This window comes from Sebastes fasciatus, chromosome 8, assembly GCF_043250625.1.
Source record: "Sebastes fasciatus isolate fSebFas1 chromosome 8, fSebFas1.pri, whole genome shotgun sequence".
Taxonomy (NCBI): Eukaryota; Metazoa; Chordata; class Actinopteri; order Perciformes; family Sebastidae; genus Sebastes; species Sebastes fasciatus.
The window spans coordinates 23620256-23646396 of record NC_133802.1 but is presented as its reverse complement, the minus strand read 5'-3'; the positions used below and the strand labels follow the sequence as shown (position 1 = coordinate 23646396).

The 26141-nt window shown below is 40.4% G+C and overlaps 2 protein-coding genes across 2 annotated transcripts in view; one reads left to right on the top strand and one right to left on the bottom strand.

Annotated features, from left to right (window-relative positions):
* The window catches only part of stat6 (signal transducer and activator of transcription 6, interleukin-4 induced), a 34247-nt gene extending 16204 nt beyond the window's left edge, over positions 1 to 18043 (top strand). The window contains exons 2-20 of the mRNA XM_074644471.1: positions 80 to 225; positions 374 to 518; positions 1054 to 1134; positions 2294 to 2477; positions 4525 to 4625; positions 5653 to 5801; positions 6680 to 6796; positions 6958 to 7125; positions 8490 to 8577; positions 8665 to 8787; positions 9033 to 9125; positions 10515 to 10718; positions 10808 to 10902; positions 10995 to 11128; positions 12747 to 12896; positions 12982 to 13042; positions 13138 to 13218; positions 16135 to 16245; positions 16336 to 18043. Coding sequence (XP_074500572.1) covers positions 92 to 225; positions 374 to 518; positions 1054 to 1134; positions 2294 to 2477; positions 4525 to 4625; positions 5653 to 5801; positions 6680 to 6796; positions 6958 to 7125; positions 8490 to 8577; positions 8665 to 8787; positions 9033 to 9125; positions 10515 to 10718; positions 10808 to 10902; positions 10995 to 11128; positions 12747 to 12896; positions 12982 to 13042; positions 13138 to 13218; positions 16135 to 16245; positions 16336 to 16396 — 2280 coding nt within the window. The 5' untranslated portion in view covers positions 80 to 91 and the 3' untranslated portion in view covers positions 16397 to 18043. The remainder of the gene's footprint in view (positions 1 to 79; positions 226 to 373; positions 519 to 1053; positions 1135 to 2293; positions 2478 to 4524; positions 4626 to 5652; positions 5802 to 6679; positions 6797 to 6957; positions 7126 to 8489; positions 8578 to 8664; positions 8788 to 9032; positions 9126 to 10514; positions 10719 to 10807; positions 10903 to 10994; positions 11129 to 12746; positions 12897 to 12981; positions 13043 to 13137; positions 13219 to 16134; positions 16246 to 16335) is intronic.
* A 2289-nt stretch (positions 18044 to 20332) lies between these two features.
* mipa (major intrinsic protein of lens fiber a) lies at positions 20333 to 22447 on the bottom strand. Its single transcript, XM_074644472.1, has 4 exons — positions 21950 to 22447; positions 21560 to 21724; positions 20751 to 20831; positions 20333 to 20646 (listed from the first exon to the last, which is right to left on the bottom strand). The coding sequence occupies exons 1-4, from the start codon at positions 22307 to 22309 to the stop codon at positions 20461 to 20463; spliced, it is 792 nt and encodes a 263-aa protein (XP_074500573.1). The 5' UTR covers positions 22310 to 22447; the 3' UTR covers positions 20333 to 20460.
* Positions 22448 to 26141: the final 3694 nt, after the last annotated feature.

The window sequence follows — 26141 nt, the reverse complement described above, 5'->3', positions numbered from 1 at the left end:
TTTCCACTGTACATTAAAAATGCAGTAAAACTGAATAGTCATAAATAATAACTCCCTTTTACTCCTTTTACTTGTACAGACCTGCTTGATCATGGCCCAGTGGAGACACGTGTCCCAGATGATACCATGCCTGTCTGATGACACCGTCAACAACCTCTATCCCCCAAATGCCTTCCCCATTGAAGTCAGACACTTTTTAGCTGAATGGATCGAGACACAAAGATGGTATGACACAAACACGTGCACACAAACAGCTTGCACGAACATGCTTGCATATACAGTATACGGCGTATTCGTGCGTATGCTTGTTGTGTGTGCTTGCTCTGTGGCCTTGTGTGTGGATCATTATGCATGTGTGTGTGTGTGCTCACAGGGACGACTTTGTGCTGGAGAAGGTGGAGCAGGAGAGCCAGGCTCGGGCTCTGTTGGACCAGACCATCAGCATGCTGCAATCGATGGCTCAGCAGAACGCCAACGTGGTGGACAGGATGAAGCTGATGCAGATCAGCAGGAACATGGTAGGGGAAGCTGAGTCACTCTGTAGTTCCCAGAATATGATGGATGAATAGGATTTAGCTTCCACCCTGAATCCCCATGACAGTATTTAATAAGACATACATCTTTCTGCTGTTTGTATTAGAGGTCGTATGCAGGTGAAAGCAGTTTCTTCAAATTTAATGACAGGCAGCTGCGAGTGTTCGTAACAGGTTTGAGTCACTCAGACCACTGAAACCAAAGACAGGAAGTCAGTGTTTTCATATGTAGGAAAACGTTGGGTTTCGCATGACTAATACAAGGTGTTTGTGGGGCTGCAGAGAGGGTGAAAAGTGCCCACAACTTTCCTTAGGTACTTCAAGTAAAAAGTAAATGCAAGAAAAAAAAGTGAATGTCTCTAAGGACTTCATAATAACCGCACAAGTTTCTTTAAATATATTTGTTGCCCGTAGAAATATACTGTGTATGACATTAACCGCATGCCACGGTAGTACACAGTGGCATCGTGGACTGTTTTTAAGATTTGATAACATGCATGTACATGTGCTTGATTTACAGATCATGTTTCAGCAGCAGCCTCTACAGTTTGGGGTGATGGTCAGGGACATCCTCACAAAGGAGAGGGTTCTGCTCAGCCAGGTAAGATCTTTTAACAAATACCGTCTGTGTTTAGTTTAACTACAGCCCTTACCCTGATAAGCTGTTAGATCATTTTGTACAGCCCAGCAAGGCTTGATCTCAGAGAGTATATTATAGGTGACGAAAGAAACTACAAGTTGATGTCATTAGAAACACACAGTCACACAGGAAAAGGCATACATACTACGTTTTAGGCAATAGTCTTGCAAATGACAGTGGTTTTGCAATACACATGATATACATGTCTAGACTGATTTCCTAACTTCTAGGCGGCCAGTGGTTCCGGTTTTATTTCAGTGGTCCATGTAAATAAACTTTCCCAGAGTTGAAACTTGCCTGAGAAAGTCCTTATTGGCATATGTGTTCAAGGATCTGAGATCCGTCGAGATAACATCCTCCAAACTCCTTCTTGAACTCTGTCAAGTCTGGACATACAAACATGACATTTTTTAGAATATCAACATTATACTTCCTGTTTACAATCCCCAAATTATGGGAACTGTAGTTCCAAAACTTAGAGCATGATTATCCTCCAAAATGTGATGAAAAATGATGTCATTACTTGTATAATATTAATAAGTATGTTTTCTTTAGTGTATAATCACCTGAAAATAAGAATCGTTGTGTTTTCATTACCATAGAATGCGCCGTTTATATCTACATAGGGAGCGTGTCTTCTCCACGGAGTCCGTCATGTTGCACCGCCAAGTTTAAATAGTAGCCCCGAATGGACAAACCAAACTCTGTTAACTTTTCCTGCTTGAGCGTGAGTCGATAACGTTACTCGCTGCTCCTGTTGCCGACGCTCTCGCTCTCTTGCTTCACCACTCACTTCTCACATACGCCCACACTCTACGCACTGGCTCTGCTCCAAATGACCTACACTATCCTCTCAACAACTGGCTCCTGAGAGGCCATTTGTGTTTTTGGGTTGGCCACTGTAGCTCTCCAACACGCTTGGCATACAGGAGAGGCTTCAGTTGGTTGCAATCTCCTCACCGTACTGCTAGATACCGCCAGATCCTACACACTGAACCTTTAAGTATATCTTCTGGCAACTTTTAATTTACTTTTAATGGTGGAAACAAGTAATGTTTAAAACAGTTCTGATCCCAGCACCAATACTGTAAGTGTATTAAGTGCTGTCCCATGTCTGTAGCCCACTCAGATGCCCAACTCTCCACAATACCAACCGTACCCGAATAGAGAGTCCTCGTTCCCCAACATGCAGGATGTAGACCACCTGGTTCTGAAGGTCCTGGAGGTCCAGGACATCCGACAAAAGATGCACCAGCTGCAAGAAGAGCTCAACTGGGAGAGGCAGAACTATGAGGGTTTACAAGGTGAGAGACACAAACACGAGGTACACAGAGATTCTCTTCAGTAACACCCTGCTTCATGTTCACATATCTAAAATACTATGAACAGCCACACTGTAGTACAAAGTGCCAATAAGCTCTAGTGATGCAACTGGATCTTATGTAAATACCTTACTCATAGAAACTGAAATAGGAGTTATCTTAGTTCCTCTTTTTCAAGATCAATTCATGGTTTCATTTCAAGTTTTCAAAATTCTTTACTTTTTTACTGATAAATTGATTAATAGAGGCAATGTTTAGCAGATTAATCAATAGTGAAAATAATTGTTAGTTGCAGCCCCACTCAGTCTTATTCATATTGACTTCTGATTTTAGATTTCTGAATTGAGTTTCAGGAAAGTTAGTGACTTTCAGCTTTAAATGTCAAAAGTCAGTTGTGTAGAGTATCAAGATGGCCAGAGGTGTTGAGATCAGTTGACAGATAACAGCTATGAGTCACTGGTGTAGCAATAAAACCAGACATTATGTCTCTGAATGGCACGACAGAGAGGTAACATGTAAATACAACGCCGTGGTAGCGACCTGTCAATCACAAGGTAGCCACGCCCTAAAGCATAACCTGCTTTATGGTCTATTTGACTCTGAATGGGACCTAATTTACTAAATGAACATCATGCTGTCCTCAAGAAGACCTGAAACTAGCGATTGAGACCATAAACTCATGTTTACAATGTTTACTGAGGTAATAAATCAAGTAAGAAGTAGGATAATTTTCTCATAGACTTCTATACAATCAGACTACTTTTTGCAACCAGAGGAGTCGCCCCCTGCTGGCTGTTAGAAAGAATGCAAGTTTAAGGCACTTCAGCATTGGCTTCACTTTTCAGACCCGGAGGTTGCCCACTGGTGACCGCCAACATTTATGCTTTGCAGATAGTTTGTTCACGCTGCATAAATTCACATGAATGGGAGATGCCCACTCATTTTTATATGGAAGAATAAAACAGAGTGATCAGTGGTGCTAGTACTGCTACTGCTACTACTATTACTATTACTACTAGCACAGGCTTTTGGTGTGCTTCTTTGTTTCTTCTACTCTGACCCTTCATGTGAGTTCATTGCCTTTTTGTTTAATACTGCTCAGTTGGAAGCAGTGCAAGTAGTACTATCCATATCATCTGTATATCTGGCCTAGGGATGCACCGATACCGATACCAGATCAGATATCGGGGCGATACTGACTCAAATAGCTGGATCGGATATAGGTGTCAATTCGACCGATCTATTCAATTCAATTCTATGTTTATATACTACATACATTATATACTGGAATTTGAATTCCTGTTTAAGTTTTGACCAATTTGTTGCTGCATTAAAAAGGTTTCAATTGAAATTCCTGTTAATTTTGAAGATTTCTTACCAAGTTGCTGGAGTACGATTTATTATTTTAATAATAAAGAACAATTAAATAAATGTATATCTATGTATTTATTTGTCATATTTTGTTTTACAAAGTTAAGAAAGCAATGTTTAAGTCAAGCCTGATGTTATCTTACACATAAAAGAATGATCGTAGTCATTTCCACACAGTGAGGCATACAGTTTATTAATTAAACACTGGTATCGGATCGGTGCTCGGTATCGTCCAATACCCGAAGCCCGGGTATCACTATCGGTATCAGGACTGAAAGATTCAGATCGGTGCATCCCTAATCTGGCCAAGCTTGCTTTATTTTGTATGTAATTATTTTGTTTTCTGTCTGTTCTTGTCGGGTTTGGCCCGTGTGTCGGCATGTTCACATGTTGACCGATTTTATCAGTTAGGATTTCGTAAGATGTTGTTTCCTTTTCCCCTTTACTTGAAACCGTCAATGTCATTGTTCCTTAATGTAAAATAATTTCCATCCTGTCAAAATGGATGACTCAAATGACTCACTTTAAGTTTTGCTTTCTTTTCAGAACAATAGCCACTATTTCCCCATTCAGGCGTTGAAAAAAAAAAAGTTTCCTTCATAATTAGTTTGTCTGTTCGTTTGGACTCAACATATGATGCTATTTATTGTTTGCACAGGGCCGATCCAACAGAACGGACTGGATCCCTCAAAGTCAGAAATCCAGAAACTCCAGAATCACATCCAGCAGCTGGAGTACAAAGTGAAAGCAATGTCCACGGTGAGCTTCGCTTCAGCTGCGAGTACCAACATTACTTTTTTATATAGCTATCTGAATTAAAGTTTCACATTATCAAAACACTGTAGACAAACAGCAGCTGGTTTTGCCAAGTAGGCAGCTGTTCTAAGGCCAGAGCTTCATGCTGTTCAATTATACTTTTAGTCTGATGTTACTTATCACACTAAAGTAGATGTTCAGACCAGCGGGATCACAGGCGATCCAGACCGACTTTACTGTCTTTCTGAGGCTGTAGCAGGTTCAGTTTTAGAGCTAGAGATACATATGAAATCATATCATATGAAAACTATGAAACTACAAAACCTATGAAATCAATTGGTAACAACCATCATACTAGCTTGTCGGGGAGGAGGGTAAATAACGCTCCAAAGTTAGGCTAAATTTTAGCGAGGAAAAACTGGCATGGCCATGTTCAAAGGGGTCCCTTGACCTTTGACCTCAAGATATGTGACTAAAAATGGGTTTTAAGGGTATCCACGAGTCTCCCCTTTACAGACATGCCCACTTTATGATAATCACATGCATGTTTTTTTCATTCACCTATTCTAAAAATGGTGTATTTTCAATATTTCTGCATACTGGGGTCCATAAACAGTCTTGGATTTGGATAAATTTGGTATCACTTGAACAATCAATGCTGAAACAATTGGTCAGTTAATTAATCAGTGGATCGACTGAAAGGAGTTTAAACAGTTGATTGTTTTCAGTAAATAGTCAAATGGTAAATATGTGTAGATTCTGACCACTCGAGTATAAGAATGTGCAGCTTTTCTTTATCTAATATCATTAAAAACTGAATTTCTTCAGGTTTTAAAATGTTGTCCAGGCAAAATGAACAATTGGTAGACGACAACCTTAAGCTCTTGGAATTTCAGAAGGTTCAATTTAATACATTTTATAGACTAAAAATGAAACAATTGATTGATAAATCATTTGATCTTTGGCATGAGCTTGGACATGCACATGCATATGCATCCAGTGTAATGTGTTTGGTTGTTGGTTGTTGTAGAAGCGTTTCCAGCTGCTGCAGGAGTGCGTGGACTGTCTGGATCAGTGTCAGACCAGACTGATCAGCCGGCTGAAGGCGTGGAGGTGGGATCAGCACAAGGCCGCCATCGGACATCCCTTTGACGACAACCTCAACGCCCTGCAGACCTGGTGAGGTGCACCCCACTCCCACTTATTCCCTTTTGGATTGATCAGCATCTGTGTTGCTGTTGATCAGCTTTATGTGGAATTGATCAACCAGTCTGATAGTCTTGAGCTTTTAAATTAATTTATTAATTAATGAAATGAATTCAATTAATGAAGTCGTATTATTTGGTAAACACATCATGTTGTACGAAATGATGAATTATTACTAGGGCTATCAATCGTTTAAAATATTTAATCTTAATTTGAGAAGTATTTAATACTCTACAACACAAAACAATGACAAATATTGTCCAGAAACCCTCACAGGTACTGCATTTAGCATAATTAATATGATCAAATCATAACATGGTAAACTGAAGCCCAACAGGCAACAACAGCTGTCAGTGTGTCAGTGTGCTGACTTGTCTATGACTTGCCCCAAACTGCATGTGATTATCATAAAGTGGGCATGTCTGTAAAGGGGACTCTTGGGTACCCATAGAACCCATTTTCATTCACATATTTTGAGGTCAGAGGTCAAGGGACCCATTTGAAAATGTCCATCCCAGTTTTTCCTCGCCAAAATGTAGCTTAAGTTTGAAGCGTTATTTATGTATTATCTAGCATGACATGGTTGCTACCAATGCATTCCCTAGGTTTTTTAGTTTCATATGATATCAGTATCTTCACTGTAGCTTTAAAACTGAGCCTGCTACAACCTAAAAAGCAAGTTGTGTTAAAGAAATTAGTGGCGTTAAAACGTTTGCGTTGAGACGTTATTATCACGTTAACTCTGACAGCCCTAATTATTACATAAGCATATATGTTTTATTGGCTTACGTATTTGTGTTCTCACTTTCCTTTTTTGCGCCCTCACTATCTTTATTTATTTCCTCCGTTAGGTGTGAGCAGCTGCTTGGCGTAAACGGAAAGTTGAGACAGGAGTTGATGCTGATAGGGGAACCAATCCCAGAGCTCAAGGAACGGCTGGGCCAACTCCTGCAGGTTCTGATTCAAAGGTAGCCCAGTCACATCGTTTTCTTTTCTATACATCTGTATTTCTTTTTTAAACTGTGAAAGAAAATAAATGTCAAACTTTTACCTCTCCTTCACTCACAAAGAGCAACATAAAATACTTAAATTTTTGACTCACTCTGTGTGTAACTGATGTCTCTTTCAGCTCTCTTGTAGTGGACAAGCAGCCTCCTCAGGTCATCAAGACTCAGTCAAAGTTCTCAACAACGGTGCGATATCTGCTGGGGGAAAAAGTCGCTCCGGGGAAGCCGGTGGTGCTGAAGGCGCAAATTATTAATGAACTGCAGGCCAGGAACCTGAGCAGTGTGTCTGGGTGAGTCACATACACAGCACAGCAGCATCAATAGTGCACATCTCTCACTGGTTTTCATGTTATTCAGTACTTTTAATTTTACCTGTAGTAGTAAAAAGTGTTTTGGATTCTTGTGAACGCGATATCTCAGGAACGCCTGCAGGGAATTTCTTCAAATTTGGCACAAACTTCCACCTGGATTCAATGATGAGCTGATTAGGTTTTGGTGGTGAAAGGTCAAAGGTGAAGATCACTGTGACCTCAAAAAACACATTTTTGGCCATAACACAAAAATTCATATCCTAATTATGGCAATTTCATACAAATGTCTAAAAGGATAAAATGATGAGGTGATGACATTTTGGACAGACATGGATGTAAACTGCAACTAGACTGGTTGGCGGAGGCATAGAACTGCGAGGCGGTAATTTTAGTTTTTGGTTGTACTTAAAGTGAAGGTCAAAATAATTAACTCACAATTTATTCCAACACAATAATCAAGGAATTAAATAACTAGCTAATGTGAAAGCTTTAAGCATTTGATTTGGTCGATGGTTCGTTACACCATTAGCTAAGTGCAAGGGGAAATTCTACCTCCTAAATTATCCTACACTATAATTTAATTTACTAGTATATTTTTCTGTGCAATGACCCAAGAATTCTGCTATTTAAAAATAAAGGATCCTAGTTGGTTTTGGTAGCCCAAAGGTAACATGTTAAAGTGTCTTTTTAATGAGGACATTTTTGTTTTGGCAAAATATATTTCCCCCCAAAAAATGGAAGTTAAGACTCAACACCCTGTGTGTTTAATTATAAAACATTTCTGTTGTGTAAATTGGAAATGTATTTGTGATACTGTACGTCATGCATTACCATCTGAGTTGTTGTTTAGTGTCTTGTAAGCCCAAAGTGTCAAATAAATAAAATCAAAACCGTAAAGTTAAACAGGATAAACAGGAAGGCAATCCAGACACTGCAAAATCTTAGGAGTGGTAACCAGGAAAGAAATATTAAAAAGCCTTTATTATAGTTGCTAAATCACTAAAAATAAACAATCAAACAAGTGTTTGTTAAATGCTGTGACAAAGTCCTACAGTGGTTGTCTTTTTTTAAGGATTTAGACACTATAATAAATGCTTTTTAATATTTCCTTCCCCAAAGCTAGGAGTGCCTAGATTGCCTTCCTGTTTATCCTGATTTGTTCCTGTTTTTCAAGAGCACCCGTCACGTTTTTGATCTACGGTTGAGAACACAGAACAACCAGTTATGTGTCTCTCCCAATAATGTTTAACACTTCAAAATGGGTTCAATCTAGGGACTTACTGTATACTACTTATACAGTATGAGAGAAGAAATTACATCAATCCCTGTTGTGTTCCCTGCAGTGATAACGTCGGGGAGCTGATCAACAACACCGCCATCCTAGAACACAACACAGCCAGCAAGAGCACATGTGCCACCTTCAGGAACATGGTATGGACCGCTCTACATCTCTCAGCCCAGATTAGATTATTGTTTAGTCTTGTTAACACATTTAAACTCTTTATTTTGGTGTAACAGTCCATCAAGAAGATCAAGAGAGCAGACAGAAAGGGATCAGAGTCGGTGACAGAGGAGAAATTTGCTCTCCTGTTCTCCACAGAGATCACCATCACAGGCTGTGAAATTCCATACAGGATACAGGTTTGGCCCCGTCCATTGTTATTTAACTGGTTGTTGCATCCTGTTGCTTGATGAAAGGTGATAGATTTGGCTTCATGATGATGAATTTTTATTTCCTGTGTCAAATTAGTTGCATCTGATGTTCTGGCACTTTATTCGTCCGCACATAACCTTTGTTAATTGGCCACAGCAGTGATACACGAGGCTGGGCTGACAACTACTGTATGTGTGGTCAAACAACTTAAAAATGATGTAATTGATTATAGATGATCTCACTGCCGGTGGTCGTCATTGTGCACGGTAGTCAAGACAACAACGCTCTGGCCACCATCATATGGGACTGTGCTTTTTCAGAACCAGTAAGTGTCAAATTATTAATTTCTCTGTTATTACTTTAATGTTCCTTCACTTCTTAGTCTCTGTTATCAGTTTGTATTTCTGCTGTTGTGAACACTGCAACTCTATTTAAGTCAGCCAACAATGTGGAATATATTATTATGTGAATGTAGACTAATGGTTCCCAAACTTTTTCACGTCAAAGACACAAATTAGACCAGGGACCCCCATTTGATAAGCTTTTGTTCTAGCGTCCCCCATCTGATAGCATTTTTGCTTTTTAGGGCCCCCTCTAATCTGTCGTTTTGGTCTTAGTCGATTAAGATTTCTTTAGTCTTCAGTCGTTTTTTATGCTTTTTTTTTCATGCTGAATGACTTCATTCTAAGAAATGAGAACTAAGATTTAAAGTGGTGCTTTTGTGTGATTCTTTGTGGTTATCTGTCAATTAATTTAACTAATCGATTAGTTAACAAAATCGTATGAATGTTAGTCAACTAAGAATGTCTTCGGTCGAGGACAGCCCTAGTGCTTTTAGGTGTTTTATTACAGAAAGTGTATGCAACCCATGACCAAAATAGTCATACATCCTGTCATTGTGTTACTTATGGATGGAATTATAGTGAAAATATGAAAGATTATTCGGACCTCACTTTGGAAACCACTGATGTAGACTACATACAGCTTTAATGTATGGCGCCTAGGATTTAACTTCATCAGTTGTTCTTTGGAGGATTTTTCTGCAATTGCTTTGCTAGTAATTTGAATTGAAATAAACTATAACTCCTCAATAATAGGTTCAATAAGCCAACTAACATAAAACGGCACAATTCCATTTAGTGTCCCAGTGAGCCATGAAAGTGAGCTAGCGTGCACGATACCAAGAATTTGCATTTTTGCGTCGGCCACTGTAGTTCTCGTTCTCCTACACGCTTGGCACATGGGAGAGGCTTCAGTTTCAACCTCACTGCTAGATACCACCAGATCCTACACACTGCTTCTTTAAACTAAACTAAAACTAGGAAACACTCTGAAAACGAACTACAACCAAACTAAAATGAAATGGAAAGCAAAAAAAAATCATTTAAACTTTTAACTTTTAAACTATTCTAACATTAGTTGGAAGCGAGCCACAGACTTACAGTAATGTGCACACAAGCTCTTTGGGCCTCGAGGGGCTTCCTGTTTGTTGTTCTCTTTCCTTTGACAATTAAAGTGTTGACTGGAAACAGTCTGATGTGGTCTGTAAGAAAGACATTGATTTTTTTGAAATGCCTAACCACATAGGCAATGCCTACACACTTCCCTTCTCTTTTTCTCTTCTCGGTTTTAGTTTCTTTCACTCTTCCTCTGACATCATTGTAAATGCGTATCAGTGTTTTCACCACGTCAGCCTCTTTGTTGTTGTCACCAGGACAGAGTGCCGTTCATGGTGCCGGACCGCGTGCCCTGGAGGATGATGTATAGCACTCTCAACAGCAAATTCACCTCTGAGGTCCAGACGCAGCACAATCTGGACAACTACAACCAGCACTTCTTGGCCCAGAAGATATTTGACAAGCCCGACTTTGCCGACGACTTCAGCAACAGTTATGTTACCTGGGGCCAGTTTAATAAGGTACACAGGACAGGCGTATATGTCCGCCCGCACAGACACACGCAGGCTAACGTACGCTGAAATCTCACCGTGCAGTTTCGATCTTACAGGAAGTTCTTCCGGGTCGACCGTTCACTTTCTGGCAGTGGTTTGAGGGAGTGATGGAGCTGACCAAGAAGCACCTGAAGACCTACTGGAGTCAAGGGTGAGGACACTCACTTGGTATTTTAATATTAAATATATATAGCAACCTGCTACAGTCTGATATTAAGTGTTTGCAATGTGTTGTTCCACTAGGCTGATATTTGGTTTCATTGGGAAACAGCATCTACACCTGATCCTCAAAGACAGGCCCAACGGGACGTTCCTGCTTCGCTTCAGTGACTCTGAGATCGGAGGCATCACCATTGCATATGTGTCCGCTTCTGAGAGTAAGTGTTGGTGTGGCCTCAGTTTCAGTTTGATTGTGTTTAGTTTAATTTTTTACTCCCTTAAATTGTTCTGTTTCCCGTTTAGACTACGCCACGGTACACCCAGTAAATTCGGTATTGACAAGGTGACGAGGGAAATCGTACATTTATCTTTTATATCTGTTATTTTTACGTGGAGGAATTTCAGGACTTCATTTTGATAATTTAATGACATTTGATTCTTTAACAACCTTTCACATTTTGTGGGTGGTCTTCCTGATTTAAAACAAATAAAATATTTTATTTAGACCAGGCCAATTCAATTACTTTTTTGGAAGGGCCACATTTGAAGTGCCACAGGGCCGGACATTTAGATTTCCTATCTGATCTGCAAAGCTAGGAATTTAAACGTGAAAACAATACACCTTTTTAATTTTAGTAGATTATTGTTTTAATAAAACACAATGTTGCATCGAAAACCTTTTTTATTCAGTTTGACTCTCCAACATTCGCTCTGCTTAAACAGCCTGGGTTAAACTTTATAACAAAATAAGTATTTCTGTGCTTAACAAGACATAACTAATGAAATGGCTGAATCACCTAAATGATGATCTTCTAATAATCAAATAATGTAAACACCCATAAATTTGGTGTTATGTTAGCAGGTTATTGAAATAAAAACTCAATTATATTGCTTTTAACAGCTGTAACAGTGTCAATAGCGTGAGTGGTAACATTGATGAACGGCAATAAACTCTCTTACTGGAAGAATTTTTTTTTTTTATTTATTTTTTTTATATAATATTATATATTTGATTCTATTGTTGGACATCTACTAAGCCCCTGAAAGGTCATGGTGGGATTTTGTTTCTGAATTTTTTTGCGTTCCCTCGCACTACGTTTTGCATTCCCTCCGATCCACAGAGAAAGGCTGAGCTGTATAATGATATAGTATTATGTAGTAGAACACCGCTGCTTGTGATCGCCGCTGGTTGTGAGCACAGTGGGCGCACCCTCAGCTGTGGCTGCTCAGTTGTAAGTCTGTATCATTGCAGCTAGATAGATATCTAACGGAGCTACTTAACCACAGACTGGATATAAGAAGTGGACGTAGTCACCGTGACGTCACCCATTGGTTTGTGGACTGCCGATCTGAAGCCTCGAGGTCAGCATTTGGCCATTTCACCATGTTGTTTTTTTGCAACCTGAAGTGACACGAGAGGGTGGAGTTAAGCACAACCAAACGCTGTAAAAGACATTTTTAGGCGACCAACAAGGTTACAATTATCTTTCATGAGCTGGAAACACACTGTAAAAGAGTTAAAGTTGTTAGACGAAAACACAGACAACTGCCAGAACCCGACAAGCCGTGGCAGCAAGCTGGCAATCACAAGGTAGCCGCGCACTTATAATCCTTATTGAATATAATTATAATTATTAAATATAATTATAATTATTATAATAATTTTAATAATAATTATAATTATTAAATATAATTATAATTATTATAATAATAATAATAATAATAATAAATTATATTAATATATAATAATAGGCCTAATAATAAGGAGAATAACAGTTTGTCTCGTACACTCTCCCACACCTGCACTGACACATCAAGCGTTTTTGTTTCACCTAGATGGGGGCCAGAAAATCCAGAACATCCAGCCCTTCACCAAGAGAGATCTGGAGATCCGTAGCCTCGGCGACCGCATCCGGGATATCAACCACGTAACATACCTGTATCCTGAATTTCCTAAACATGAAGTTTTCAAAAAATTCTACTCAGGTAACGGTCGTCACGTCAGATTTATGACTTTAAGCTCAAGTGAGAACAAACAACTAACAGATGGATTTCTTTTCTTTTACTGCAGAGCCTCAAGCGTCATCCACCGGTGGCTACATCCCCGTGTCTCTCCATACTAAAGTTGGCACGTAAGGGACTATTTTACAACTAAACCATGTCATTTGATGTAAAATAAAATCATTTCAAGGGAACGTGTCATGTTTGTGTGTGTTTGTGTGTGCAGGGAAGCTGGCTCAGCCACCCCCCCGGCTCCCAGTATGACGCCCTCCTCTGAAAGCCCTCGCAGTAATGCTGGCTTCTCAGTGTAAGTGTCACTTCTACACTCTTTCACTTTATCAGAGACAGTTTAGAAAGGAGACGATGCACTGAGAGTCAGTAATTGTGTCACATGGGTTTCTCCCCCCCGTTAGGAGACTAGCGGCATGTCCTGAGTCTATTAACTCTAATGGGAGAAGTGAACATGAACACAGATCATGACCGATTCTTTCGCCCCATAGTCACCAAAGTAAATATTGGACCCATTTTTCACAAGCAACATATCACATATCTTCAGTCTACCTTTTGAGCCCGCTACAACCTAAAAATCGCAAATTGCGTTAATGCGTTATAATTAGTGCCGCTAAAACTAATTTGTGTTAACGCGTTTTTATCGTTAACTCTGACAGCCCTAAAAAATAAATACAGTTATGGTTACAGACTCTCTCTTCAACTTGTATTTTGAGTGTAATTCATTTGCCAAAAAACTATTTAATAAAACGTTATTGTGAGATATTATGGCCACGGTAATCGTGTATCGAGACAGCACTAGTTTGAACGTTGCACAGCAGTTTTAAATGATGTCTGAAGAAATCTCAATGTGATGCATATTAGTGTTGATATTTCAGCTGTTTTAAAATAATGCCACAGGGATTCCTTGACATCAAAACGTCGTGAGTAAACAATGAAGCCTTTTGTCTTGTAATTTGACCACCAGAGTCAGCTTCTTACGCCAAAACATGCCAGTTATGAGTCCTTTAATCGAGTGACGGAAGGTTATTAGTTGGATCATTCCTGTTATGCAGCAACATTTTGGCCTCATGACTATTGAAAAAAAAGATGGATTTCTCATCTTTTTTTGCACAATAGTGACATGTTTCACTGTCAGGAAAACATATTGGATAATCTCAGGCACTTTAATAATAATCCTTATGGGTGTACTGGTTCATATTGGTCTATATCAGGGTGGAACATTTGGAGCTAAGTTAGCCATAACTCTGTGAGTGATCCAGCTTTAGGTAGCTTACCATCTACACATAAACAGAACTTTAAAAACTGTATTAAATATGTTTTTAAAATTGTTTTTTAATCGGACCAACTTTCTTCAGTATTTAGCAGAACAGGCTGTAACATTAAAGGGACTGTTTGTAACTTTTTAAGCTTATAAATGTACCGGGTCGGGACACATGCGCGCTCGCATATGCGCGTTCGCGTGTGGCCGCTGCCTCTCCTCCTCTGCCTGCTCGCCTTCACTCAGACAGAGCGCGCGTTCTCGCTCAGCTCGCTCCACCTCTAGACGTGAACGCGCGCTCACTACACACTGCAGAAGAGTTAGTTTAGCTCTGAGAATATCTAGTGAATGTACAGTGGACGTTTGGGCAGAAATAAATGCTGCAGCTCCTCCAGACCAACAGAGGTTTCCCGTGTCTTGTGAAGTGACGGAGCTCTGCAGAGAGACACGTTGTAGTCTCGTTACCTACCGGGTGCCGGTGTCTCCTCTGCTCTCTCGGGTGGAGAGAGCAGGGAGACACGCTGCAGAGCCCCACTACCTCAGCCTGCACTGAGGCAGCAAAAGCCAACACTAGGATCAGATCTAAATCATGTTCATGGAGAGACCTTGGTCTGGTCAGCTAACATTACTGCCAAGCAGCTGAAATATAGAGTGATATTGTAGTTTTAGCTGACGTGTGTCGCCTCACTGTGTTGAGCGATGCTCGTTCAGGTATATTTAGAGCGAGCAAGCGCGAGCCCGACGCTGACTTTCGTTGATTTCACGGCCACAGGTGTCGCTGTTAACAAGCATTTCTGAAAGTTACAAATAGTCCCTTTAAGAGTGTGACAAACAGATTAACATCATGAAACATGTAAGAAAAAAGACAAGTCAAAATGTTTGCTCACCATGCTGCTCACCCTACTTTACTCTTTGACCCTCCCAAAAAAATGTGTCACTTCCTGAAAATAGTTTCAATGGAATTGTAGTCTTTTATTTGAAGGCCAAGAAACTACAAACTAACACTTCAGGAACACAGTAAATTATGAAAATTGTCAAAAATAACTATAGTTCTTCCTAATATGTATATATATAATAAAAGATAGTTTAACGTGGCCTTTACAATAATTAAAGAATATTTTGTGTATTTTATCATTTTATGGCTCATAGTTCTTGTAGAAGTTGATTACTAGTACTGGAGACATGGTAAAATTGAGCACATGTACCAAAAAAAAAGCTCAGTTAAGTTTTTTTAATGCCCTAGTTTTTTTAATTAATCGCACATTTTTTATTCAATCAAAATGTACCTTAAAGGGAGATTTGTCATGTATTTATTTATTATTGGAAATCAATTAACAACACAAAACAATGACACATATTGTCCAGAAACCCTCACAGGTACTGCATTTAGCATAATTAATATGATCAAATCATAACATGGTAAACTGCAGCCCAACAGGCAACAACTGCCGTCAGTGTGTCAGTGTGCTGACTTGACTATGACTCGCCCCAAACTGCATGTGATTATCATAGAGTGAGCATGTCTGTAAAGGGGAGACTCGTGGGTACCCATATAACCCATTTTTATTACATATCTGGAGGTCAGAGGTCAAGGGACCCCTTTGAAAATGGCCATGACAGTTTTTCCTCGCCAAAAATGTTGTGTAACTTCATAGCATTATTTAACCTTTTAATCCTTCACAAGCTAGTATGGCATGGTTGGTACCAATGGATTCCTTAGTTTCCTATGATACTAGTATCTTCACTCTAGCTTTAAAACTTAGCCCACTATGACCTCTAAAAGATTGATTGCGTTTATGCTTTAAAACAAATTTGCGTTATCATGTTAAATTTGGCAGCCCTAAATTTAAGACATTTGTTATAAATATTTGACACATAATTCATTTGATAGAAATGTTGCTTGCATAACAGGATTGATGTTGATGGCGCTCCTGCTCCTGTGGTTTCTTTCAGGCATCCGTTCCCGCCGCAATTCAGCACGCAGCTGTCCATAAATCAAGACATAATGGAGCCACCTCCATCTGTGGAGTTCACTCCCAACCCTGACGGCTTCGTTGAAGACATGTAGGTTCTCATTTTCTTGTCTGTGCATGAAAACTATTTCCTTGTTGTTTTTTTACAGTGTTGAGAAGTCATTATGTGTCTGTCTTCTAGTCCCGCAGATGAAAACATGGAACTAGATTTGGAGACTTTTCTCGGGACTTACCCTCATTAGGAGGATTTCCCATCAGAGTTGTTTTTGGAGGGTGAAGCAGACATCGGAGAAAGAGACCAGAGCCAAAGTCGTCTGTCTCACCTTCATATGAAAAGAGCGCCCTTGTTTGAGCAAACTTTCTTCTTCCTTCACGTTTCATCATCCATCTACAGATTCATCTACTTTTGAGCAAAAACAAATCTCTGGGACTCAACAGGTTTAGCTGGTGCTATTTGAAAGCAGGACATTTTAAGGACAAATGTCAAACTGAGAACAAATGAAAAGAACCAAAAGGGCTGTCATCGCTGTTCGCCGGCCACTTTTGTTGTGCACCTCTTTAAAACCCTCGCACTCTCGCTCTCACCTGGTGGTAGGTCTGTTGATCGCCACTCACTGGGTTATTTTTTTTGGTTATGTCGTCTTCCCTTTTTTAAGTCATGATGAGGTAAGTATATTTGAATAGTATTTCCCTATTGTATATAACCCTAACTTAGTATACCCCCAATCTTACAGTAACGCACAATATGCATGGTAAAGACTTATAATATCTCTTCATCTAACAGCTCACTGTGGCTGCTCCTTTTTGTTCTATTCGTCTCTGCAATATTTCAAACTGATCCACTGTCAAAAAATGACGAAAATGACCTTTGTCTTGTCTTTTGATGAACGATAGCGGTCAGTGTCAAGCTCACCGACAAACACATTGCATTTCATGTGATTACTTCATAATGCCACCTTATGTTCGGCCAGTTAAATGCTTTTAAAGTGAAGGTGCAGCAGTAGGAAATGTTTGGTTTGCATTAGCTGTAGCGTAACGTATTTTCCGTAAATGTTCATAATACTGCAAATATTGCAATACTTTCATCAGTGGGCCATAAGCTTAGTTACCACCATTGTGTTACCACATTCAGCGATATATAGTGATTTAAAAAAAATAATGAAAAGATTATAAAGCTACTTTAAAGAATCAATTGTGTGTATTTTCTGCTCTATGTTCATATTTTTAAGGCTTTCGTTGGTTCAATCTCAGACAATCATTTTTGGTATTTTTCTCTTAAGTATGCATCAAGTCCAACTAATTGCCCAAATGCAAAAAATTGATCTGTCTTCAGTCTTTCAGTGAAAGTAAATGATCAACAGAATATTTTCATACCTTTAGTGCCATTTACATTTTTTAATTAGATGCTATTCTATGTAACTAAATTGATGCTGTTTAGTTTGGAGTTTCACATAACATGTTAATGTGCCATTTACATTTTTGGGGGGTGTTAGAGAATAAAAACATGGTAGGGATATATAAGTAATTAGCATTACAGTTAAAAGGAAACATAAAGAACGATATTATTCTGACAGGTGATTTTTGCTTTGTGGCTATAAATGTAATTTTGCTCTGATTTTAGCAGCTTAGCTGAATGTATATCAAAATCAATCTTCCTCATTAACTAACTTGATTTTATGAAAAGCTTTGCACTACCTACCATCGCTGTCAATGTTGTGCATGTAATATAATATAATGGTGTGTTGGACGTGCCATGTTGTATGAATGTCTACCAGATGATAACCTTTTATATCTTTTGGATTGACTTTTGGATAAATCTACTACAATCCATATAATCTTTCAACTGTGGTGACGAATAAAATCTCAGTTTTTTCTCAAAATATCAAAAATATTTTTGTGAATTTATTTACAAGAAATTAGTTGTCTGCTTTAAGCCAACCACTGCAGGTAGAGGAATATCTCCTACAAGCAGGTGCAGACTGAATCACAGAAATAACCTCATCTGACTGGTAAATGGTTGCAGGGTTTAGTTCTCAGAAGTGTCATGAATGTGTCTTATATGATAGTTGTTGTATACATCTGATATTTGCTTTTTTGATAGATGCAACTGTAGGTGGAACCATCTATTTAAATCCCATGTTTTCCTAAAGTCAGTCTAAAAGAAAACAGACAAAGAAATGATTTGAAACATAAGAATTTTCTGATTTTTTTGACATATAAAAATAATAAATCAATGGCATTGTGATCGGGAAGGTATGCCTGGTACCCAAAAGGCTGTCCATTGAATGAAAGCATATTGGTGTATAACATAATCGGCATCACTTCCATAATCCATCAGCCAAAGAGGAGACATTGCATAACTAGCATATTATATTTCCTATCCATCCAGTTTCAACAATCATGAAATGTTTTTAAAAAAAAAAAAGAAAACTTTACACTGTACATCACAAAGCTTTTCCATTAGAACACAAAGTCTAATTTCAACATGTCACTAAAATGTAAATCTACTCAACCACTGCCAGGGAAATCACACTGAAAAAAAAAAGTTATGTAGAAGAAGCAGAGAGAGAATCAGCTTACATGTCTGGTTCAATAACTGCTCTGGTGAAAACTTATCTCAGAGCCCCGTCCCCTTCCCTCCATCCCAGCAGCGTTAGATGTCCCCTCATTGGAGCAGAACAAGACGGCTGCCTCGTAAACAAAGGGAGGAGGTAGGGTGAATGAAGGAGGGATGGAAGAGAGAGGGGACGCCGGGCCAATGGAGAACTTCAAAGTTCATTCTCGCTTGTGTAGATTGTATGAAAATGTACATTTATCACCCTGTACAAAACACACTAAAGATTTCAGTCGCCTCGCGGTGACCTTCTCTCTTCTCCCAAATGTCAGAGAGGGGCTTGTCCAATAAAACTATCTCACTCCCAAAGAGCCACCCAGCTCAGCATATAGAAAAGAGAAGGCACCAGGTGTTTGCCAACACCAGCAACAAGCCACCACACCTCATGCACTCTTTCATCTTTAACCTCGAGTTGGTGTAACAGAGACCCTTCAGTCGTATCAAACAACACAGTTCAACTGGAAAACGCTAGTTCCTCATGACAGCTCGTCAGGTTTGCTTTCTTTGTTTTTCCATGGCAGACACGCAAAAAGTAAAAGCAAACCAACTATCACACACCTGTACATGAATCTGTGATAAGCGCTGCTCTAAAAAGCAAAGCTCATGTCAGAGAAGTAAATGTAACTCAACACAAGTATTGTAGAAGTTGTCTAAATGTGGAACAAACCTGCAGATTTTACCACTTGTAAAGCAACTGGTTTGGTGGCAATTATATAATTTTAAGTTTTTGTAATTGTAACTTATTGAGCTCAGAAAAGACCAGATAGTTTTGTGTTTTGTGTTTATTTTGATATAAATATGTGTGTCACTAGATGAGACACAAACTCTAAACTGAATGAATTTGGCTTTAAGGCGTCAATTATTTTCATCTGATATAAAAAGGGGATCACTCTAAACATGTTGAACTTTTGCTGGTGGAAAAAGCCGCATCTTTCCCTAAAATATGCTTGTTTGATTAAAAAAATACAGTCAAAGGATTGTGGCGATGAAAAGTGAATTAAAACACACGCATACACGTGCACAGAGACATGCATGCACACCCAATCTCTGTCTCACACACACACACACATACAACTGAAAAAAAAGAAGCCAAATAAATACTGGTAAAGTACAATACGTACATGTAATTTACCCAAAGTTCATTATAAACGAAACGAAGGGCGAGATCACACCGGATCAAAATGGAAAAGCATGCAGAAGTCCACTGCTCTACTGTAGCTTCACTCCTAGCAAGACTACGAAATAGGAAGAAAAACAGAAAGAGAGAGAGAGAAAGTGAAAGAAAAGATAGCGAGAGAGGCCCCTGTCCTGAGCAGTTATAGCCACCTGGTCAGCCAGGAGCGACTGACTCTCCACACCACAGGGCACAGGGTGCTTCCTTCAGTGGCAAGTCTTCTTCTAACCCTCCATCTTTGTCCTGCAGTCCAAGGGGGAGGAGGAGGAGGAGGAGGAGGAGGAAGGATGGGTAGGGGTGAAATCAGGCGAGATGGTCGGGGCTCTGGGTTCCCCTTCACTGTGATTCGATAGGTCCAGTTCTGGATGCAGAAGGCGTTTGGGATCTGTGTTAGCATGTGTGGAGGTATGTGTGGGCTGAGGATGGACCGGGAAGTGAGGGTGCCGAATGAGGGGTGAAGGGTGAGGGATGGGGGAGGGGGGGGGGGGATGTCAGAAAGCCAATCTTCTTTTCCGGGTTTATAGGGCCTGTGTCTTGAGCTCGATGGGCTCTCCCCTGGTCTCCTGCTGGCCCTCGGCCTCTGGGGTCCGGACGCCCTTCAGTGTGGCGAGCCTCTCGGAGAGGCCGCGCACACGGGGGAACAGCATGAAGTCGTACAGCAGAGCACCCATGGCGCCGCCAATCATCGGTCCCACCCAGTACACCTGCCAGGAACAGGAAACACAAAGAGCAGGATGTGTTAGTGACTTTCAAGATGACACATTATGTCATATTGTTTGCAAGAGATTTTCAGATATGATCATCTTACCCAGTGGTTGACAAAATTCCGAACCAGGACAGCTGGGGCGAAGGACCTCGCTGGGTTCATTCCTGCTCCGGTGTAGTACATCTAAGTGAAAGACGGAGAGAGCAGTTCAGGGTTAAGACTGTAAATATGTAAATAGGGGTTAGATTCTTATTAGGGCTCAATCAATTAAAATATTTAATTGCAAACTTATTGCACATTCATTATCTGTTCAAACTGTACCCTGAAGTGAGATTTGACAAGTATTTAAAACTCTTGTCAACATGGGCGTGGGAAAATATGCTTGTTGCCAAAAAATATGCTCAAATGATAACATGTCAAACTGCAGCCCAACAGGTAACAACAGCTGTCAGTGAGTCAGTTTGCTGACTTGACTATGACTTGCCCAAAACTGCATGTGATTTTCATTAATCTGGGCATGTCTGTAAAGGGGAGACTCGTGGGTACCCATAGAACCCATTTTCATTCACATATCTTGAGGTCAGAGGTCAAGGAACCCATTTGAAAATGGCCATGCCAGTTGTTCCTCGCCAAAATTTAGCGCATGTTTGGAGCGTTATTTAATCTCCTTCGCGAAGGACAAGCTAGTATGACATGGTTGGTACCAATGGATTCATTGGGTTTTCTAGTTTCATATAATGCCAGTACCTTCACTCTATCTTAAAAACTAAACCTACTACAACTTAAAAATCGCAAGTTGCGTTAAAGAAATGATTAAAGTGTTATTGAATTAACATCTTGTTAACTTTGACAGCCCTAAATCTCGTATGAACTCAGTGAGCCGTTTCAAATTCCCTTCGGTCGGTTCTCACCCCGAGGAGATGCCCCATGAGCACAGAGAAGCCGATGGCGAGGGCAGCAGAGCCCAGGCGTCCGTTGCGCCTCTCATCAGTCACGGCGAAGATGCAGACGACAAGCTGCAGGGTGAGGAAGACCTCCATGGTGGTGGCCATGCCCAGGCTGATGCCTGGCTGCAGCTGGAAGACGGGAGGGGGAGGGAAGATGACATTAATGATGATTTTTCAGATACAGTTAAATCGTTGTACACATAATGCAGATGCTGTTTTTTATACACATTGTGATTTTTGATTTGAATGACCTTATGGTCCTTGGCAGTTATTCTGTGTATATGCAATATTTAATTTGTACATTTAGCACAAAGCTAGTGTGTTTACTTGTAGCAATGGATGTAGTATTCTTACCGTGTTGAGTGCTAGGTTTCCCCTCATGTTGTTGGGCGTGACCCCATAGAGCACGGCAGCACCGGCCAGCGCTCCGAGACACTGGGCCATGATGTAGAAGAAAGCGCGGAACAGGGACATCTGGGAGCCAATCAGGTAGGCGAAGGTAACAGCCGGGTTGATGTGTCCTCCGCTGATGTGGCCGATGGACTGGATGAGGGTGGCGGCCGCCAGCCCAAAGCAAAAGGCAACATGGAGAACATTATGGGGCCCGGTGGTCCAGCGGAGGGCCGCCCCCAGTCCAAAGAACACGAAGAACATGGTGCCGTAGAACTCGGCGAACACCGCCCGCCAGAAAGACATGGACCTGAACTCCCACATGGTGGCAAAAGGTCAAACCTCTTAAGCAATGGAGGGATGAACAGAAAAACTAACTAAGAGGAGATGCTCTTTCTCCACAATAATGAGTGTGTTTGAAACCAAAAAAAACACAAATGACAAAACTTTCAAACAGCCTCTCTAAAGCTAAATGCAACAACACGTAAATTGCTCAACATGTAACTCTGGTGCAATCTGCTGCTCTGGATTCTGATTTCTGTCATAAAGAGCTCCTGAGTGGAGCAGTACGCCAGTCTCTGTGCATCGATGTGCCAACCCCGCTGGTTGTTAGTAGAAGAACATGGATAGACAAACGTTAAGCATGTCCTGCAGACATTCAGCCTCTTTACCAGAGCAGGGGGAGCTCAGAGGCCTTTTTATAACGCCCCGGGGGCCACAGCAGCCCCGCCAGGCCCAGGGGAGGGGCCGGCACACAATACTACAAATCAAAACAAAATCATTTAACCCCTTCTCCTGCCTTGACCTGCCGCTGTCTGTTCATAGAAACTACTCTGAATCTGGACTAATGGGTTGAAAGTTTTAAAGGCCCAGAAATAATCAAACAGTCCTTGATCATTGATTATTTATGTGGGAATGCTCTCAACAGACTGCAGATTAAAGGACACCTTTGAAACTTGAGGTTTATGTGAGAAGGACAAGAAGGGTTGTAAACAAAAGTTTTTTTGGGGGGCTTGTTTTACTAGAGGAGGTCTAAATATCTCCTTCATAACAACTGGTTGATGAGCTCTGTTGAGAAACTGCACTGACCTTCAAACCTAAAAAAATAGAAAAGCAGTGGGAATGTGGTGGGCAGAACATGTGAGCTGGTACAAGTTGATTTTTTCCACAAATTTTGATATTTTTTCATGCACAGAATTAATGTCATTACAGTGTCACTCATTCTCCATGATTCACTTTGTATTGTTTACAGTTTAAATTCATTCCATGAATCAAAGCTGCACGAGCAATTTCTCCACTTGTGCTCTGGATTGGTACAAATTGGGTTTGTGGCGGCAGAACTGATTAGGCACAGTTTTACTTTGTGTGTGTGCTGGGCGGGTTTGGAGGCTCAGGTCGGATAAAGCGGTGGAAAATCCACAGCTGGAGAGGAAGAGGGGAGAGCGGGCCTGGCATTGAGCTTCTGCACTGGAGCATCATGCTGACCAGGGCAGCCAGAGGGACGGCCGCTGAAAGGATTACGCTGAGCTCACTGCTTTCCTCCTTTCATGCATAGAGACAAAACGCTGGCAGTAACAGTTTCTGTTGGTTTCTATGATCTGTTTGTCTTGCCATCACTGTCGAATCTGTTGAAGCGCTCTTGTCCGTGGGCCAGAGTGGCTATATATATGTAATTGCCTCTGCACTCCAGAGAGTCGTGTTGGAACGGCATGAGAAGAATATACAAATATAACCAGCAGACATTTTTATGCCACAAAAGATTAAGGTCACTTTGGGAGTTGTGATTCAAAGTTTTTTCATCTCAAAACAACATGAAAACATGAAACATCTACCACCATCATATAATGAACAATGGTGCTTTTTTTGATAATAAATCATGTTGATCCTGTTTATTAGTTTGCCAGTTGGTGCACCTCTATTGTGATGAGTATTATGTTGGTGTTAAACCACCTATTGTGGCGTTAAGCCCACAGTTCAGTTTTACAGAGGAGGACGTTGAAAAGGTGCTTGCATTGTATTTTCCTGTTCTCTGGGTCCAGACTGCTGACACGTACACAATAACATGCAGCCAGCTGTGGAAAGTAAATAAGTACATTTAATCAAGTACAGGACTTAAGTACAATTTTGCAGTACTTGTACTTTACTTGAGTATTTCCATATTCTGCTTCTTTATATTTCTACTCCAGATGTGAATATTGTACTTTTTACTCCACTTCATAGATTTTTAAAGTTTTAGTTACAGATTAAGATTATTAAAACTAAATATAATCAACTAATGATTTATGATGTATTAAGATTATTTCAAAACTATGTCTATTAAAATATTGAATCAAGATTAATCTCATGATTAAATCCCAAATTAATCGCACATTTTTTATCCGTTTAAAATGTGCCTTAAAGGGAGAATTGTCAAGTATTTAAAGTGGCAGTTGGCAGGATAAAAAATCCATAATAACCTTTCAGCATATTGTAATTCAAGTGTTCTGAGAGATAACTAGACTTCTGCACCTCCTCATGGCTGTTTTCAGGCTTTAAAAAATCTCCCGTGACGGGAAACTTTGACCAATCACAGGTCATTTCATTGAGAGAGCATTCCTATTGGCTGTGCTCCGGTCATGTGACCGGTACTTGGCTGCCGGGTCACAAACTTTCTCATTTTACAGCTAAACTGTGGACTACAAGATGATTCTGAAAACATTTGAGGCGAGAAATAGACATCACAATAACAGAGAGCTGGCTAGAGTTTTAAAGCCTGAAAACAGAGCCATGAGGAGGTGCAGAAGTCTAGTTATCTCTCAGAACACTTGAATTACAATATACTGAAAGGTTATTATGGAACTTTTGCCCAATGATGCCAAAAATATACTGCCTACTGCCACTTTGAAGGGACTGTTTGTAACTTCTTACACGTATAAATCATTGCGGGTCAGTGTCCCATGCGCACTCGCGTGTGGCTATGCTGTTCAGACTCAGACTCCAACACAAACTACACGGAAACACCAAACCGCAAAGTTATATCTAGTGAAGCCCGTCTTGCAAAACAGTGTTGGCCGCGGTCGGAGGACGCGGGGGAGACCGTAGCTTTGGGCTCCAGGGCCGGAGTCTCTGCTGTACTCTGCTCCTCTGACTGCCTGCCTTCACTCACACACCGCGCTCGTTCTCACTCACTCTTTCGCTCCACTCTCACGTGAATGCGCGCACACTACACACTGAAGAAGAGTTAGTAGCTCTGAGAATATCTAGTAAATGTACAGTGGACGTTTGTGCAGGAATAAATGCTGCAGCTCCTCCAGACCAACAGAGGTTTCCTGTGTCTTGTGAAGTGAGGGGGCTCCTCAGCGAGAAACGTTATCGTCTCCGACCAAACCTGCAGTGTCTCACCTGTTCCCTCCGGCCGCGGTCGGGAGGCTGAGGCAGGAAAAGCCAACACTAGGATCAGCAGTTATTCATGGAGACCTTCTCTGATCAGCTAACATTACTACCAAGCAGGTGAAATATAGAGTGATATTGTGTTTTAGCTGACGTGTGTCGCCTCACTGTGTTGAGCGATGCTCGTTCAGGTATATTTAGAGCGAGCAAGCGCGAGCCCGACGCTGACTTTCGTTGATTTCACGGCCACAGGTGTCGCTGTTAACAAGCAATTTCTGATTCTTACATAGAGTCCCTTTAAGTATATTTTGATGTTAATATTTTGTACTTTTACTTAATGAAATATTTGAATGTAGGACTTTTACTTGTAACAGAGTATTTTTACACGGTGGTATTACTACTTTTACTGAAGTAAAAGATCTGAATATTTCTTCCACTTCTTCATGCAGCCCCCTAAACACCTCACACTGAAGTGTAAGCTCTGGCCTGCACTCGCCACAGTGGTGAAAACATGTATTGCAGGACACAAGATGAAAACATACAGTATTAACTATGTTAGACTTCAGAGCTGTGGTGTGAAGAGCGTAAGTACATATACTCAAGTACTGTACTTAAGTACAATTATAAGGTACTTGTACTTTACTTGAGTATTTTAATTTTGCTGCTTTGGACTACTTTGACTCCGTTATATTTCAGAGGTAAATATTGTGTTTTTGACTCCACTACATTGATCTGACAGCTGTAGCTACTAATTACATTTCAGATTAGAATTGAAAAAAATCCTATA

Bases quoted from the DNA above. Each gene is read 5' to 3' on its own strand.
- mipa (XM_074644472.1), bottom strand. From the start codon at position 22,309: ATGTGGGAGTTCAGGTCCATGTCTTTCTGGCGGGCGGTGTTCGCCGAG. The intron at 20,832-21,559 runs GTGAGAACCGAC...TCTTTCACTTAG, and splicing joins TCATGGGGCATCTCCTCGGG to ATGTACTACACCGGAGCAGG. The intron at 20,647-20,750 runs GTAAGATGATCA...TGTTCCTGGCAG, and splicing joins GGAATTTTGTCAACCACTGG to GTGTACTGGGTGGGACCGAT.